Source organism: Sinocyclocheilus rhinocerous, unplaced genomic scaffold (genome assembly GCF_001515625.1).
Source record: "Sinocyclocheilus rhinocerous isolate Xijiao unplaced genomic scaffold, SAMN03320098_v1.1 scaffold111, whole genome shotgun sequence".
NCBI classification, from domain to species: Eukaryota; Metazoa; Chordata; class Actinopteri; order Cypriniformes; family Cyprinidae; genus Sinocyclocheilus; species Sinocyclocheilus rhinocerous.
This window is the reverse complement of record NW_015642811.1, coordinates 1,450,160-1,468,163: the sequence shown is the minus strand read 5'-3', so window position 1 is coordinate 1,468,163 and position 18,004 is coordinate 1,450,160. Positions and strand designations below refer to the sequence as shown.

Below are 18,004 nucleotides of genomic sequence, written 5' to 3'. Positions count from 1 at the left end.
CATTTTACTTTGAATATTTTATTTTAGTAATTTTTTGTTGACCAACTTTCAGATCAAGACACCATGTACTATTACCTTTACTCAAGTGAAAAGAGCTTATAAATAGGACATAATGGATACAAACAGCAGTAAAAAACACAAGCATCATCACATTTCCAAACCATAAATGAACATTTCTCTCTCATCTCCCTCCTGTTTCTTATTCAACTGTTTGTGTTTCACAACAGTCCTCCAGGTCAAAGGTTCCAGATTCAAAAAGGATGAGCAACATTCTTGTTTTTTCAGCTTCTCCTTGTCTTTGAATTTCCATCACATAAATTACACAATGCAATATTCAGCAAAAGTGGATTTTGAACCAGGAGCTTGCATCAACGCAAACAGCTTCATATAAGAAACCTTACCAGATTAGTAAGAGAACGTCTGGTTTGAGTGGCAGTACCATTGGCTATGCAAAAAGTACACAGTACAAAACAAGCATGGGTCAGACTTGAGCACATGCAACGGGCTAGTCTTTCCTTCCCATTCACTTAAAATTCACATTATATGGCTGAACATATAAAGTTAGATGATATCTTGCATATGCAAGAGCAATGCATTAATAGTGCAATATATCATATATATTTGAGAATCCTTTGTCATTTGTTATGGCAAAGTTATAAATGGGTGCACGCAAAACATTTTACCTCAATGTAAGCACTAAGCTACATGACAAAAACTTCTTAACAAATGCATAAAAAGTAACGAATAGATAAAACCAAGGCTAATTCCGATTACTGAGGTGTAACATGCATGAGAACTGTGGGGATTGTCTGTTTAGATTAGAAGTTAATTCCCTTTTACGCTAATCTTGGACCAGTCTTTCCCATCAATAAAACTGGCCTTAGATCAACCTCAAAGTGCAACTTCTATGAACACTAAATGGCTAAATAAAAACACTGGGAGTGTGTGAAGGGTGCGAGTGTGGATGTGGATGATGAATGGGACACTCCACTTGAGTTTGGCCCAGGAGGAGTTCCTTCTCCCTGGATAAACACGGTCTGCTGATCTGCTGACTGTGAGAATGATAGAGCCTCAGGAAGGACAAAATAGAGTGAGCCAACCACAGAGCCGTTACACACCACAGAGAGATCTGCAAAGAGAGACACGCTTACAATAATGTGTTTCCATGTAAAATATGCATGTTTTGTTGAACTGAGCCACAGATCTCAAAACAAACTACAAGTTACTTCAATTTCTCCTTTACCTGTGCACAATTGAGCTCAGAGTAGAACGAGGAGGTCTCAACGTCCAGATATAGAGGAACAGACTGTGACTCAGCACAACTGCAGAGACAGAGAGAATCATTCAATACATCACTATGTGACAACATTATGTAGGCATTTCATTCATCAATGAAACGTGTATTCAACAGTATACATTGTATTTTTTTATTAAATATGAATTCAGCATGCTTTTTATGATTTTGGACCATAATCAAGTCTCTAAAGCTGCTTTGAAACTATATGTATTGTGTAAAGTGCTACACAAACAGTCTTCCTGTCAGCTTATAGATTTAAAGGTTTGTGTACCTGTAGGGTCTGGTGTTGTGGTCCGTAACCGTGTTGCACCAGGACACCAGGCCCAGGGTGAGAGTAACACTGGCCCCTCCAGAGAGGAAGAGCACACACAGACTCAGCAGCAGCGTGAGGAAGGCAGAGAAGAGCGTGCTGCAGGAAAAGGAGGGAAAATGAATACCAATGGATCATGCAGGTTGGTCTCTCCAATGACCATATAATTATTCCATATATATATATATATATATTCTGTGTGTGTGTATATATATATGTATGTATATATATATATGTGTGTGTGTGTGTGTATACTGTATGTGTATATTGGTGCTCTGCTTTTATCCCATCCAAAGTGCACAAACACACACTGTGAACACACCCGGAGCAGTGGGTGTGATTCGCTTGATTCACTTAATATTGTCTACACACATATTTAACATATATTTAACATTTCTGCACTCACACAGACACAAAATGCAAGACTGAAAATTGAGTAAATAAAAGTAAACTATGAATATATTACCCTAGAAAGTGCTGCCCTACCACAATTTCTGATTGCCCCCCCCAGTCCAGCGAGCCTAGTACCGGGCCTGGGTCCAGATAGAAACGTATATCGGATTTCTTTTGTTTGGTATATTTTTTTCCACCAACCGAAGTTTTAAAATTCTACTCTCTAACTTTTTTTTTCGTTCAAACAGACTCACTTCTCTATTTAACTAATAATAAAAATGTGACAGATTCCCACAACACAATAAAACATGTTATAGTGATTGCCCTATTCATGAGGATCTATTTTTCTCTACTTGTCAGTGTTTTCCGTTGTTTTTTTGTTTTTGTTTTTTTTCTACATTATTTTTTATGTTTATATTATATAAATATTTTAAATTATGTACATATTTAAAATAATTATATCATTTTAATTTATATATGGATGTGTTTTTCTTGTGTGTTTTTGTTTCCTTGTGTGTTACATGTGTAGTATTTTTAAAAATCATTAGTTCATTCATTTTTAAAGATGTAGATCATAGATTATGTATAGGATGTAGATTATGTAAATTGCTCATATGAGTTTGCGCTATTAATATTCTACCGGTAGGAGGTAGTATTGCCAAATGCAATGGTGCAACCATAACAACCACGAAGAAGAATGTCAAAGATTTGTTTCTTTAGTGTCCCAACAATATTTTCTTCATTAAACTGACTTCTAAGCAGACTGCAACCCTTTTAAAGCTTTAAACGCAATGGACAAAAAGGTTATAAAAAAGATACTTGACGTGTTGTTTCCTTTTCTATGTGATAAAATCTAGGCGAGGCTGCATGCTGTGCTGGGCGCAGTTCAAATTCATTGAAATGTGTTTAAGTTTCAAAAAGTTACGACTTTTTCAATGATGTGAGTTCTGTTATATGTACTTAGATTTCATGAGCGTGTTTGATTTGATTTATTTATTTATTAGTAAGCGTTTAAAACTGTCTACTACACACCTAATGAATGAACATGAAAGGGATCAGTGTTCTGTTGGGAAAAGCAGCCTAAGGTGGTTTGCTGGTGTTAGTTTGTCTCTCTGCTTATTGTTTTAAAAAGGACTAGGGGACTTCTTATCTGGTCATACTGGAAGACCAGATATACACTGGTTTGGCTTGGCCAGGATGGGAGACCTTTCTGAATCTTCTAAAACCAGCATATAATGAATTGACAGACTGGTCTCCTGATGCAGATGCTGTGGCTACATATAGGGTTAAAATGCAGTAGTTTTGTGTTGTCAACTCTTATTTTGGTTATGTTTGGCATGTTTTAGGTTCTACTGCAGGGGATGATGGGGCAGAGGCTGGTGCATCGTCATGTTTGAGAGCCACTGGAGAATCATCTGGTTCCCGTTTGGAGTCGCAGCTCCAGGAGGCAGTTCGATTAAAGACGGAAGGGAATGCATTCTACCGGGAGAAAAATGTGCGCACTGCCATTGGACGTTATCATCGTGTTTTGCTCGTTCTCCGTGGCCTGGACTCGGGTGAGGTGACCTCTGCCCTGCAAGAGTTTATGGCTCAGGTGCCTAAACTGAGCCAGTCGCAGGAGGACCTGCTGAGGAGCACTCAAGTAGACTGCTATAACAATTTAACAGGTTTGCATTTCTTCCAAAAAAGATACTGTGGCGGTGTGAGGTAGTAATGCTTTGGTACTGAATTAAACAACACTAAAGTGTAATAATTTTGCAGGCACTTTTTTCCAAACACTAATTTCTGTGCGTTTTTAAGCACGTTTATAGGAACAGTTTCTTACTGGGCAGGCTAGGCTCGGTATCATCACTGGTCATGCATTATCATAGTATTATTATCTGTCATGCATTATCATACCCTTTGGTTTAACCATTTCCTATTGGTTTGAAACCTCCGAACCAAATCCCTCCATTTGTGTCTATCTCAGCAAAACAGTTTCCATATATTTTACCCCCATAACTAGGATGCTGTTATTTGCTCTCACTCTTTGCTGGCATCTCATCATATTGACCACATTAAAACCTCTAACCATAGCAGTTAATCATATGAGAAGTAGGAAACAAAATCGTGTGAACTTTGTCCTTGATCTCATGATAACCCATAGCAGAAGAGATCTTGCTTTATTAAACACTACCATTCAAAACTTTGTGGTCTTTTGAAAGAAATGTATACTTGTATTCAGCAAGGACACACTAAACTCAAAAGTGACAGTAAAGGGATTTATAATCTTACAAAAGATTTCCATTTCAAATAAATAGTTCTTTTTAACTTTCTGTTCTTCAAAGATTCATCAGAAAAATGTATGCAAGCATGTAGCTTGCCTTCACAGGAATAAATTAGACTTTACAATGTATTTGAGATTTTAATAGTATTTCACAATATCACTGTTTTTACTTTGTTTTTGACCAAATAAAGCCTTCGTGGGCATAAGAGACTTCTTTCAAAAATCTTACTGATGACAAAGTATTGAATGGCAGTGTTTGTAAATCTTATCTGGGAAAGCATTCTCCTCTTTACCTATTTGTGTGTTTCACAGCATGTCTGCTGCAGCGAGAGCTGGTGGACTATGCCCGTGTGTTAGAGCAGTGGTTCCCAACCCTGGTCCTGGAGGCGCCCCAACACTGCACATTTTGCATGTCTCCTTTCTCTGACGTACCAGTTTCAGGTCTTGGAGTCTCTACTAATGAGCTGATGACCGGAATCAGGTGTGTTCGATTAAGGAGACATGCAAAACGTGCAGTGTTGGGGTGCCTCCAGGACCAGGGTTGGGAACCACTGTGTTAGAGTACAGTCTGAAAGTGCTCCAGTGGAGGTCAGGTGACATTAAGGCCCTCTACAGAGCTGGAGTGGCCTCATTAGAGCTGGGTGATGCTCAGACTGCTCGACATTACCTCACACAGGCCAGCAGGGGGAAACCTAACGGTAAAAACCTACCACATCCCACCTTTCTTGTCTGTTTGATCATTCGTCAACCTGCACCAGGGGTCGCCAGAGCTCTCTTAGGGGTTACCAAGTTGAGTTAGGGGAACCAATTGATTTAGCTGGATTCAGTTTGTCAAATTATCGTTATGATATAAACACGGATATCTAGCTGAGAAAAAAATCAAAAGAGCAGTGGGTCGTTCACTTACTGCATTCTGTCTACGTAATATTTTAATTATCTCTGTCCATGTGGGTGTCAGATATTTGCTTTTGTCTAGCTATTTTTTCAGTGTCTCATGCCATGAGCAAAGTCAAGTTAAAAATAGTTAAAAAAACATGTCACAAGACCCCTGCATTCTCTTCTGCTCCTTCAGCTATATTTAAATGCAAGAATGTGTCCTGTGTGAACAGCCATCTAAGCACGGTTAAATGCCACACAGAATAAGTGAACATTCTCAGCATGCTATACAGATTGAAAGTGTGCAATGATAATCATATGGCAATCATATGATTTGATATAACACTGCTTGCTGAAAAGAAGCCAGACACAGGGTTCCCATTAAATATTACTGGGCTGGTCATTTGATAAGTTACACAAATTTTCCACAGTATTCCGCAGACTTATTTATTTTGGTTTATCTGGTGCCTATCTTCACAAGTTTGCTTGTCCTATTAAATAAAAAAGTGTATGTGTGCATACGTTTAAATGTGCGTGTCAGAAAGCATGACAGGAAAAAAAAAACCCAGAGATAAAGCTGCCAGGGATTTTCAGCTACAGTTTTCACAAGGGAATACAGTGTGGGAGCCCGTTATGTAATGCAGTGTTGTGTTGTTACATTTTGTGGATGCATCCATTTTCTTAAGAGTCAGTAAGATCAAACAGTCTTCGATTGAACTGCTGTTTCACATCTGTATTCAAAGTTTAGGTCAGTGCTTAGATTGGAAATAATGAGGCATTCATATTGCCCTGTTATCCATTTCTCAGATCCTGATGTAAAGAAACAGCTGCAGCGAGTGGAGGAGAGACTCAGCCAAGACTATCAGAACGAGAAGGCACTGTACAAAGGCATGTTCAGCAAGCAGAAACGGGGTGAGGAGCAGTTAGCAGAGGAGAAGACCCAGAAATTGGTCTAAACGGACAAATGCACGACTTGGCAGGAACATACATCGAGTTAAATGAAGCTTGAGCTGTCGTCACCAGGAGGCAAGTGGGATGTTTTGCTTCAGGGCATGGATCATTTGCTACATATGGCATTTACTGGTGTTGAAGGTCCAGTAGCAGGATTGGATGTGTGGCTGAAATCTGGTGCAACGTGGCAGCTTGAACGAGAATTTTAATGCACTTAAAATGCATTGTACTCTGGTCTTGTGTGGCTAATACACTGTCTAGCTGCTTCTGTTTTGCATTCAGTTTCTTCCAGTTGTGTATCTGTGTTTTTATTTTTATTTTCAGATGAAAGTTCTCGTCTTTTGTTTAGTCATCCTAATAAATATTTTTTTGAAAGCACTCTATGCATAATTTATTTGCCATTTGAAACCGAATGCTCAAAAGCTGTTGTTCGATTGTTAATGGATTATGCTAATATGATTATGGAAATGCTGTGAGAATACATTTAATGTCTATGACAGCAGATTTTTGTATGTGAGATCTCATGTAATCCTATTGTACCATAAAACACTTCACTCAGCAGTAGCAACATATGCAGTAATTGCAAAGCAAATCAGTAAGGATCGTTTTAAATTGGAAATACTTTTATTGATTTTTCATAATTTCATCAGTTTCAGCACTTGAACAATCATTTCACATTCTATATTTTTTTCAAAGTCCTGAGCATAAGTTCAAACAACATCTTTTTGTATATGGTCAGCATATACTTTAGAGTGCTTTTTTTTAAGCATATGTTCATAGTAAAAACAACACCACTATGACCATAAGAGTGCACATAGACACAGCATGGCATGCAGAAGCACCTAAGCAAGCAGGAAGAGAGAAAATTGTAAGTTTGGAAAAGTTGGCAGCTTGGCTTCTACCATTCTGAAATGTTCATACTAATCTTTCTTTTTCGACTTGTGGTTTTTATTGAAACTGAGGGACCTCATAGAGCCAAACACTTTCCTTCCAAGGTCGCGGAATGATCTGGAACGGGTGAGAGGAGCCGATGGGGGTGGCGAGGGCGAGAGCGATGGGGACGAAAGAGGAGAAAGCGAGTGACTGCTTCCCTCCAGGCTCTGGGAACGAGAGAGATGGAAAAGACTGGCAGTTGAAGAATGATGTTTCTCCTCCTTTCTCACAAGATTGCGAGCGCGTTCAGAGCCCCGTCCTGCACGGCTGATCTCAAACGAGGAACGCCACTGATTGCTTTCCCGTTTCTGAGAATGTGGCTCGAGAATTCCCTGAGACTCGCTTCGAAATAACGCTCGCCTGGACAACCGGAGGCTGGAACTGCGACTGTCCCAACTCGTACCTTTCTTTTTCGAGTTGTTCCCCCTTTGATCTTGCCTACTGGATGATTTTTCTTTCAACGAGGTGTGCCTCCAACCAAATCCTCCAGCTCTCTCATCTCGCTCATCCTCCTCCTCCTCTCGTCCCCAAAATCGTGTTTCGAACCCCTTCCAAAACTTTCCACCCTTTTTAGGGGTTTCAGTGCTCATTTCATCCTCCCATCCGGTGCCATAGTCCCTGCCCAAATAGCTACTAACTGTGGATGCTCGAATAAGTTCTCTTGAGGCATGTTTGCCTTGGTAGAGCCGCTCTCCATCCCCACTCCTCCTCCACCCTCTATCTTGAGGCCTCCACCCAGCCCCTGCGTTCTGCCTGAGGGAACCTCCACGAGGCCGAATGGGACCCAGTGGGGAACTACATGGGTGAAAGCGTGGAAGAGAGCATTGAGATGGGGAGTCACGCCGAAATACTGAAAGCTGGGCAGGAGTGAAGGGTGAATTTGAAAGTAGCCGAGGAGGGGAGTGGACTCTGTTGTGGGAGGAGCCTGGAGAGGAGGCAGAGTCTGATTGATTATGTGGGAAGGGCAGAATGGGAGAAGAACGAGTAGGAGTGGGACCAGAATTGTCCGAATGAGGGCTACCTGACTGTGACGTCAGTGCCGAATGGCAATCCGAGTGTGAAACTTGTAGGCGATGCTGTTGAGATATGTAATCCTGTCCGGTGCCTGCACCTGCCCAGGCGTTTGATAATGGTGTCAGATTAGTTCGATCCAATCCAAACGGGTGCTGAAATGATGAGCAGGAGGAGTGCCGTGTAGGAATGTTACTTGGAGAAGCAGACCCTACACCTCTTTCTCGTTCACTCCTAAAACATTCGGCATCCAACTCCACCCCCTCCTCCATCAAGCCAAGAACTACAGATCTCGGCAGGCCAGATACACGAGAGATTTCGCATACAACTGCAGAGTCCTCATTAAGTTTGGGAGGGCTGTCTGAAGCTTTGGTTGGAGGACAACCCTCTGCCTCTTCCCTTGAGGCTCCACTCCAGTCTAGTGACTTGGAGAATCCCATTTGCCCAAAGCTCTTTCCAGTTATCTCCAGAGACCCTCGATTGTTCACAGAGGAAGGGCAGGTGGAGATCCTTGGTCTCCTGCTCCAGTTTGGAGTGCTGGTGATGGTGGACGTCGAAGAGGAAGGGGAAGCAGTTGGAGTGACTATACTTGCGGAGAGATGCCCACATGATCCTGAGACCTCTTCTTTCACATTTGTAGCATCAACACTCAAAGTCTTGTTCAAGTTTGGATTCAGGTTCAAATTCAGATTTAAGTGGAAGCTGATGTTGAAATCCTCCCCTGTCACGGAGGGCAAGTTTCCTAGGTTGATGGAATTGCGACTTGCGTGTTTACCAATACTGCTGAGGCTGACTCTCGCTGAATTGCCCAGGATAGACTTGCAAGGGGTAACACTCCCTCCGGACAGGCTGGAGGAGGAAGCACTTCTTGGGTGAATCCACTCATAACCAGCTCCTGCGATGTTTATTTGGGGTCCACGGCTGGAAGTTTCAGCGGCCACCCTGCAGTGATGCTGATGGACTAATTTGTTGATGTATTGCTCCAGTTGAGTAAAGGAAGGAGAGGCTGGGGGTTGGCCCTTCTCAGGAGGTTGCTCAAGCTCTGGCTCCACAGGCTGATCGCTCTCTGGACTGGGGGAGAGGCGGGTGGGGGAAGGTTCCTGGCAGGTGGTGAACAGGGGGCTCTGGAGGGCCACAGCATGAAGTGGACTAGGGTAAGGGTACACCTCTTTTGTCTTCCGAGAAACTAGGTCAGAGCAAAATTTAGGGTCCAGCTGAAGCTGTGGACTGGAGTTGGAAGAGGGTAAAAGAGAGCCGGGATGAATGCCTCCCAAACTGGAGCAAAGGTCTGTCAGGAACATGAGGCTATTGAGCTCAAGATCCCCTGTTCATAAAGAACAGAAAAGGTTTGTAAAGTTATTATTTACATTCTTCTTATTTAATATACAATAATAAATTATGTAAAGATTTTAATTCGAAAACAGCATCACATCAAAAACACCAAATTATTAAAAAATGAATATTATTTTTATTAAACAATATATTTTTTAAATATTGCATAAAAATATGGGTACCATTTTTTCCATTAACATCATTTTTATTTCTTTTTTACATTCCCAACAAAATTATTATTAATGTAAATAATAATTATGCATATGGACATTTTACATTTTTGTTGTACTTTTAGTTTTTAATTCCTATTACTAGCAAATAGTGCTTATCATTAAATGCTCATTACTTTTTTACAAGCTTTTTATAGTATGATTAAGGATTTTTATAAGTATTTAAATTATCTTGAACAAAATGCAAATGTACAACAAATCCTACCATCATGTAGAAGTATTTCTAACCATTTTTGCTTATATAAATGGGCAAATGGGTTTTAAGTTCCTCTTTCTTTTGGGTTTTGAATGAAATATGACTCAGACATGGGATTTTTTAAGATCACAAGTCATACCAGTAGAAAAGGGCCTTCTTTCTTGTTTCTCCACTGTGTCCTCAGGACACTCTGTACTATGAGACTCAGCCTCCCTCCAATGAGTGGCACTATGATCCAGTGAGCGAGGCCTACAGCTGACTTTCACTGACCCTCCAGGAACCGCCTCGCTGGATACGGAGTAACAAGAGTCTGACAGAGAACTCCCACTGACCGAGTAAAAACCTGCGGACAAGAGAATGATAGATGAAGTTAAGAGCGTTAGGGGGAGCAGTGCTTCAGGGGTGACACATGATATAAATGATGGGTTTGCCATAAAAAGCCAGGGTTAATGTTTGCCAAAGTAAAAAGAGAACTGCCAAAAACACAGAAACTATGTGTCATGTTGAAGTTGAAAGGTCAACACTGAATCATTTGTTTCAAACAGAGCCCCAAGCTATCCAAGCTATGAGTCATGCACTTGTGTGAAATGTATTACTATTTCATGCAGGGCTCATTCCTCAGGGAGGGCTTAAAGGATAACTGCTTTTGATTTAGAAATTTCGAGTCATGCACTTGTGTGAAATGTATTACTATTTCATGCAGGGCTCATTCCTCAGGGAGGGCTTAAAGGATAACTACTTTTGATTTAGAAATTTCACATAGTTCCACTGATTGAGGAATCACTACATAGTTTATCCAAAATGGTTCCATTTTGTTGTGTAGGTTTAATCTTATCACAAAGTGCTGAAGTGTATCATCTTTTCGATGTTCTCCTATGCCAGCTAAGAGAGCCATTTGTGGTTTTGTGGCACTATCAAAACATTGCTATTTTGGTCTGAGATATATTATTTCTGAATATATGATTTATTGTATCTCTGGATATTCCCTTTTATTTTACATACAAAACAAAAATAAATTACATATTTTAAGCTGTAGCTCCAAAACATGTTGCATGTCTTGACTTTGTATTGGATGCAGAAAGAAAACAAATCTGACTGTATGTAAATACCTCATATTAAATTTTGTTCTTTGGGTGTCTTTAATTCCCCTAGTTACCAGTCAGTGTTCATGGATTTTCTGACTATAAATCGTAGTATTTACATTTTATGATATTTACTTTTAAGGTTTAATATTAGTCATCTTTTCATACCAGGTTTTGACTAACACCGCTGAATAAAATACAATACCAAGAATAACCAACTGTGACTAAATAATTATATAATGCTTCAAATGCCAAATACTAAAAAGGGAAACAATACTGTGGAACAATGATTAATCACACAATTCCTCTTTGTGAAAAAAAGAGCTTTAGAGAAGCATCTTGACGTGAGATATTTCAAGCAGTCTTTGCTACAGGTTCAGGTATCCACACAAAGACATTCTGAACTGTTCTTTAAAAAACACCAAAGGTTTATTATTGCGGAATTTGGAGTACAAGCACCTGAGCTTGGTCTAGAGTCGCAGTCAAGCGGTGTTGTGCCAGGGAAGTCTGGAGTGGGAGATGACAGCAGATCAGACGGGATGTCCCAGGACAGCGTGGACCAGCGTGAGCTTATCCCCTCTCCTGTCGTGCCGAGGCAAGACAGATCAGGGTTTGCAGGCGACAGACTCTGAAACAGATGGAGGAATCATGTTACTACAAGATAAGGTGATGACACAAAGACCCCAGCGTTTACACCTGGTATTAACATACGATCATGATGCATGTGATCGCATTGCATTTGTCGCTAAACACTAATCCATCATGACGCATCCCAGAGAGCAGCAAAGGACCGCCTACCCACCTGTCCATCGATTATTTTACTAAAAACAAAAGATGGTTTTTAAATGGTTTTAGAAGAAAATAACCATCTGATTGAAAAATCTGGAATACGCAGGCATGAACACGCACACAACATCAATAAACATCAATGCCAGTAACAAACAGATAATGTGCCACACAAACAACTGTTAAGTTAAAGGGATACTCCACCCAAAATGGAAAATTCTCATAAGTGGGTTCATGAGTGTTGTGAAGTGCTACATCAGATGGTTTATAGTTTAAAACATTTAAAATATTAGTATTTTTCTCACACACACCTATCGCTTCGCTTCAGAACACATTGATTTATCACTTGGGTTCACACTGATGAATCAATGAATCCACACACTTTGTATGGTTTTGAGTAAAATGAGAGAATTTTTATTTTTGGGATTCCATTTCATTTAAAGGGTTAGTTCAACCAAAAATGAGTCATTAATTACTCACCCTCGTGTCGTTCCAAACCCGAAAACCTTTGTTCGTCTTCAGAACAAAAATTAATATTTTAATAAAAATAATTTAATATTTTTGATGAAATTCGAGAGCTTTCTGACCCTCCATAGACAGCAACATAACTACCACGGAATGCGCAGCGGAGACTGACACGTAAGAGAAGAAATTGTTGAATGAAGTCATTATGTTTGTTTTCTTTGCACATAAAAAAGAGCGTTCTTGTAGCTTCACAAAAATAAGGTTGAACCACTGATGTCACATGAACTATTTTAACGATGTCCTTACTACCTTTCTGGGCCTTGAACACGTCAGTTGTGTTGCTGTCTATACAGGGTCAGAGAGCGCTCAGATTTCATCAAAAATATCTCATTTTGTGTTCTGTCTTACGGATATGGAACAACATCAATAATTAATGACAGAATGAACGATCCCTTTAACAATGCTCAACTAAAATAACAGCATTCCCATCAAAACATATTGTCCACAGTTAAAATTAGATTTTATTTTGTGCTTTGTGCTGTAAAAAAATGTTGCACTTTATCAACATGCAATAACACATTTACATAATGAGTGATGTACGTAGCCCTGAAATCAGAGATCCTCTCCTCGAAATACGATCACAGCTGGTCACTGGAGGTGCATTTGAGATGCATGTCAGTATACCTAATGTAAACAGCAATTTGTCTCAGCTGACCACTTGTGATCGGAATCACCAGACACAGATGTTAATACCAAGATAGAAATCATGTATATGTGATGTATATATTTACAAAACAGTACACCTGTAAGAAGAAACCACATCATTAGCTGGTGACTTTGTGATGTATAAGCCTGCTTTCTGAGAGGATTTTAAAAGACTGATAAACTAAGATCCATCAAGGGAATGCTTCGGTTAAAGTTCAGAAGTTTTGAATCACTTATCCACATGAAGTGTTTATGGGGTTAGTTGTTTGTGATCCCCAACCTCCCCCCATCGCAAGGAATCTCCCTTTGCAGCACTTCTGAGGAATCCCATCAAACCAAGTGACTATTGTGCATATCCCACTAAGTCCGATCAACCTTCTGTCAGTCTTTTACACAGACAATGCAGGTGATGCACTGGCAAAATGAAAAAAGTCGGGGGAGGGCTGTTAATAAGCAGAGAGCGGAGAAAGACAGATGATGAATCAAAGGAGAGGGAGAAAAGATGGGGGATAATGGGTATTGAAAGACAGACTTTGACCAGGCTTATCTCTGCTCCAGCAGTTTACCCACAATTCCTGTCTTGGCACTAAAAATATATATGGAAGGAAAAACATACAGAGTAAAGAGTGAGCAGGACATTCAGGGATGAAAAAGATGAAGGTGGAAAACTCATGGAGGGGGGCATAAAGAGACTAGATAGCAAAAAAAGAGTTTTGAAGAAAAGTAGAGAGCACGGGGGATGGGTTGCCTAGTGAGAGGAACAGCATGAAGGAGGCATCTCTTATGTGAGACCCCCTCCCAACCACCACCACTCATGGATATAACTGCCTCCCCCACTTCACTTCAGAGAACTGTCAGGCCTCTCCTCTCTTCCTGCCCTCTCTCTCCTTCGCTTTCTCGCTCTCCTTCTCCTCTCCTCGCCCACACATCCGATTTAGCAGCAATACTTTAGTTCTCTCTTTGCTGGTTGAATAAGAGCTAACACGTGCATTAACACTTCCACATGCATTTGACAAAAAACACATCTAGGGTGACCGTACAACCTCTATTTACCAGACATGTCTAGGTCAGGATTTTTAAACTGCCTGAAATGCCTGGGTTTTGGCTTTGTTTTCCTCTTGACATTCTCTTTACAGTCCTCATACATTATATATAGGCAACATTTGCATCGGTTAGACCGTTCTCTGTATCCCATCTTCTCGCACACCACAATTGGTTCGATTATGTGCAATGCCTGCATGCTACTGGTCAAACTACTTCAGTCATTACATTCAGCATATATAAAAAGAATAGGAAAATATAGTCAACACACTTGGACATTTTAGACAATTCCAGCCAGGACATGTCGAAGAAAAAGACGACATATAGTCACCCTCTGAGTTACTTCAGTTTCATTTTTCCTTGCCACCACTGAATGAAATGACGTATAATTTGCTTCCAAAGTCTACATTTGTTCATATATAGATTATATACCCATGCGCACATCTAGACAGAATCTATACTGCATTATCCCGGTATACAGTTGCAATTTATTTCCTTTCACCAAGAGGGGAAATGGAAGAAGCATTTGCTCAATGGGGGAAACCTGATACGTTCTCACACAGGGTGCACTGGCCATTTTCCAGCTACCGATCAATTCATGAAGGAGTGCTCTGGCACATGGAAACTACATTATATGAGGCTAATGATGCAAATGGACATAAAATAATGGAAATAATGAGACAAATATCCAGTCTGGCCATCAGTTCCATTGACAGAGGAATTACTCATTCAATTCCCTCACTGACACCGGATATGGCTTAACGTCATATTTTAATAACAAGGCGAGTCTTGTGGGAGGCAGCAGGAAGACAGCTTTTCAGCCACTGAATCAGAGCAATCCACTCTTTGACTGAAAGCGAAAAACATATATTGGAACCGTCTAATAAATCAATGTCAGTAAAATGAAATATGCATATTAGCTATGAAATCTGATGCTGCATTCAGCCATTGCACAGAAGTCCATCCTAGCGAGGGGTTAACATATCAGTTGCTCTGCATGGCACACCCCCGTTCTCCATCTTTCTGTCCATTTCCCTCCATCCTCTCTCTCCCTCAGCGGGTAGCAGAGGAGAGGTGATATCTGTGACGCCGAAAGCAGAAACATTTCTCCATGTGGTGTTTATGCAAATGGAAGTCGCGTAGGTGGAGAGGCAACAACATTGCCCCGATGATGACTAATACTTTTGTCTCATGATACATATTGCTGTTTCGAATGCGCACATTTTGCTGGACTGAATGGCTACTTGTAAGTGTCCTTCAAAAGCCTTTTGAAATTGCGAAAACAATTTTAAATGCCATGAAAGAAACGCTCTTAATCACATCACTTTGATCTAGGAGATCCCGGATAATTATATAAATGCCCTATAATAAATGAAGGACATGAGAAATAATTTATGAGCTACTTGCCACTATTAAATGCATTTCACATTTGTGGCTTCGCTTGAGTTCACTTGCACACTGTCCATTTTATAAAAACACACAATGGTGCTTCTATTGTCAACTCTCACATACACTTCCCTCCTTCTCTCATTACACAAGCACACACCTGAACTGCACCTGTTATCAGTCCTCCATACCTCCATACCATAAGAGCCCTGCCACATAACCATGGCAAAATCAACATTTTGTTACTGAACAGTCTGTACAACATACAGACAGGATGTGTAGATTAAAAAGGGATTGATAGTGGGGTAAGATGTGCCAGTGGGTAAACTGTGCCACACTCTACAAAACAGAGCGTAATTTGTCACATGACCATATATTTAGAAAGAGCCTTTCCTTTACAGTTGCCAACTTTTGAGCAATGCACATGAAAAAATTTAAAATTCTTTTTTTTTTTTTTTACATTGTTTTCTCTTTTGCATGCCAACGTATTTTTTTTCTAAATAGCAAGTGAAATGAATTTCATATCAAAGCAGATGTATTCAGTCGGTGAATTGCCTGCGTACAAAACCATGTAAAATTTGTGCAAATTATTTCATTATTAAATAAAGCATTTTCCCTATAATGTTGAATTGGGAAAAAAATATAGAACTATTACTAAAAATACAACTGCAAAATGTTAAATTTTTTGTACAATCAAATATTCGAAATATTAAAAATGTCCAGGGCAGTATCTACAAAATTAAGACATTGGAATGAGACTAATATATTAGTAAACTGGTTGAGTATATCTTTAATGTAAAATGTTCACATGCTGCAATGATTCAACTTACCCCCAACATGAAGCAACTATCTTTTTCTGAGAAGTCATATTTCAAATTTCTAATAGATGTTTTCTCATTTCACTTGATAACAAGCTTCCTGATATATAATTGGACATATTAGATCTAATTTTCCTTTCCCAGAGGTAAACTTAAAAATGACACAGCTTACCCCACTCCCCCATATAATTTCCACTAGAAGGTATTTTGTATTGGCGCAATCAACATGCATTGTATGCAGGGGCCCAGAATAGCTGTGCACTCCAACTCAACCCTGACACGTTGAAGAAAAAGGTGTGTACAATTCTGAAATGTAAACACAGCAGCGTTCTGTATAGGTCATGCGACATGAGCGCCACTGGATGCCACTGTCACCGAAACGTTTAGCAGGTGCCACCAGCCAGGGTTCCAACCTCGAAGAGGAGATCAAAGTTAAAATTACGAGGGACATTATGTTCCTTCGGAATTTCCCACGTCCCCACTGACCTGTTGCCTGCGGGAGGTTGCGGCGCTCTCCAGTCCTTCCCCCTGGTGAGCGGGCGCTCCATTCATGTCCAGTACCGCATCCACCATCTCCAGCTGTCGTCCTCGGAGAAGGTCCAGCTCCAATATGCCGGCCAGAGTGCCTTTGAGCCGCTCTCCGATACGAACCCGATCGCTCCCTGACCATAGCGAATTCACACAACCGCGGCGACCGGCCATTGTGCGCGCAAAATCGGTTTGTAGGCAGACACGGTGGTCGGTGAACGGGAGGACTCACTGCTCGCCTCTAGCCAGAGCACCGACTGTCAATGCAGCATGAGCGCTGTGCGACATGAGCAACACCGGAGCCGACGCTTAAAATTCAGAGTCCGTTAACAATGTATCACGAAAATGCAGTACGGTCGCAACTCAACTTTCGCACTGAGGCACATGTAACAAAGGCATACTTTTAAGGTCTTAATTTAACCCCTGAAAACATTTTCCCACCTAACCATTTTGAGACGCCACAACCATCACGTCAGCTATCATTCGGTTCATGATGATAATGATGATGAAGATTATGTGGATTGAATCATATGCGACAGTCTTGCACACAGCTCACCGCTGTGAAGAAAAGAGTATGAATGGGGAGGAGTTAGACGCGAAAGCTCGCTGAGTCGCTGCTGATTGGCCGCGGAAGTTTTCGAACAGAATTGACTCGCTTTTTTTAAGACGAGGAATGTGAATCTGCTAGTAGTTAGTACGATGTGTTGAGACTGTCGCGTTGCATAATATTTAATACAAACTTGAATTGTACTCATTTATCAAATTTAAAGACTAAAAATTAGTGGAACAGAGTGGCTCAAATCTATTTGAGTCTTTGAATTCGTTCACTAGAAAGATTTTTTGCGCGCTTAAAGAGGCAAAAATGAATCAGTTCATGGAATGATTCCTTCACTTAAATCATTCATGAACCACTACTAGAGAAATATTGGATCACGTTCAACTATGAGCAAATAAAGTAAAAAAAAAAAAATTTGATGACCCACATTGTGATTGAAAAGAGTATGCTGTTACTTTTATGACGTGTATTACCCTACTTTGTGTACTTTTCCAAATGATCAAATATCCGCTTGGTTTTGTTGGTTTCAAATAGCAGGTTCCTGCATCGGCTGCTATGTGACGAGAAAGTCCACTGCTGACACAAAGGAAAGACTGTTTCTAACCAGCAGGTGACAGTATCTGCCTGTCTAACATACACCAAGCAAGATTTCCATCAGTAATCGTTTAATCACCTATCACTCTGACACAAGGGTAGGAAGATTAGTCAGATATTGGATACTCCATAGGTCTATCCATGTTGGATATAGAGTTTAGTTTATACTGAAACCAAATCACAAATGAAAACATCAGATGAAAATAAATAGATAATATAAGACTTGTTTCAGCATGATGCATGTGTAT

The 18,004-nt window shown here is 40.3% G+C and overlaps 3 protein-coding genes across 4 annotated transcripts; 1 reads left to right on the top strand and 2 right to left on the bottom strand.

Moving 5' to 3' along the window:
- Positions 1–61: 61 nt before the first annotated feature.
- On the bottom strand, positions 62–1,770 carry LOC107756433 (transmembrane protein 179-like). The gene is made up of 4 exons (XM_016573533.1): positions 1,748–1,770; positions 1,569–1,706; positions 1,244–1,322; positions 62–1,129 (listed from the first exon to the last, which is right to left on the bottom strand). The coding sequence occupies exons 1-4, from the start codon at positions 1,768–1,770 to the stop codon at positions 923–925; spliced, it is 447 nt and encodes a 148-aa protein (XP_016429019.1). The 3' UTR covers positions 62–922.
- A 1,021-nt stretch (positions 1,771–2,791) lies between these two features.
- LOC107756432 (tetratricopeptide repeat protein 9C-like) lies at positions 2,792–6,402 on the top strand. The gene is made up of 5 exons (XM_016573532.1): positions 2,792–2,803; positions 3,301–3,667; positions 4,579–4,630; positions 4,834–4,964; positions 5,950–6,402. The coding sequence occupies exons 1-5, from the start codon at positions 2,792–2,794 to the stop codon at positions 6,096–6,098; spliced, it is 711 nt and encodes a 236-aa protein (XP_016429018.1). The 3' UTR covers positions 6,099–6,402.
- A 350-nt stretch (positions 6,403–6,752) lies between these two features.
- On the bottom strand, positions 6,753–17,174 carry LOC107756497 (dapper homolog 2-like). 2 transcript variants are annotated; one of them, XM_016573647.1, is made up of 4 exons: positions 16,565–17,174; positions 11,337–11,505; positions 9,935–10,138; positions 6,753–9,361 (listed from the first exon to the last, which is right to left on the bottom strand). In XM_016573647.1, the coding sequence occupies exons 1-4, from the start codon at positions 16,778–16,780 to the stop codon at positions 7,014–7,016; spliced, it is 2,937 nt and encodes a 978-aa protein (XP_016429133.1). In that variant the 5' UTR covers positions 16,781–17,174; the 3' UTR covers positions 6,753–7,013. The 2 variants fall into 2 exon arrangements, with proteins under 2 accessions (XP_016429133.1, XP_016429134.1); XM_016573648.1 differs by having other exon boundaries at positions 17,053–17,173.
- Positions 17,175–18,004: the final 830 nt, after the last annotated feature.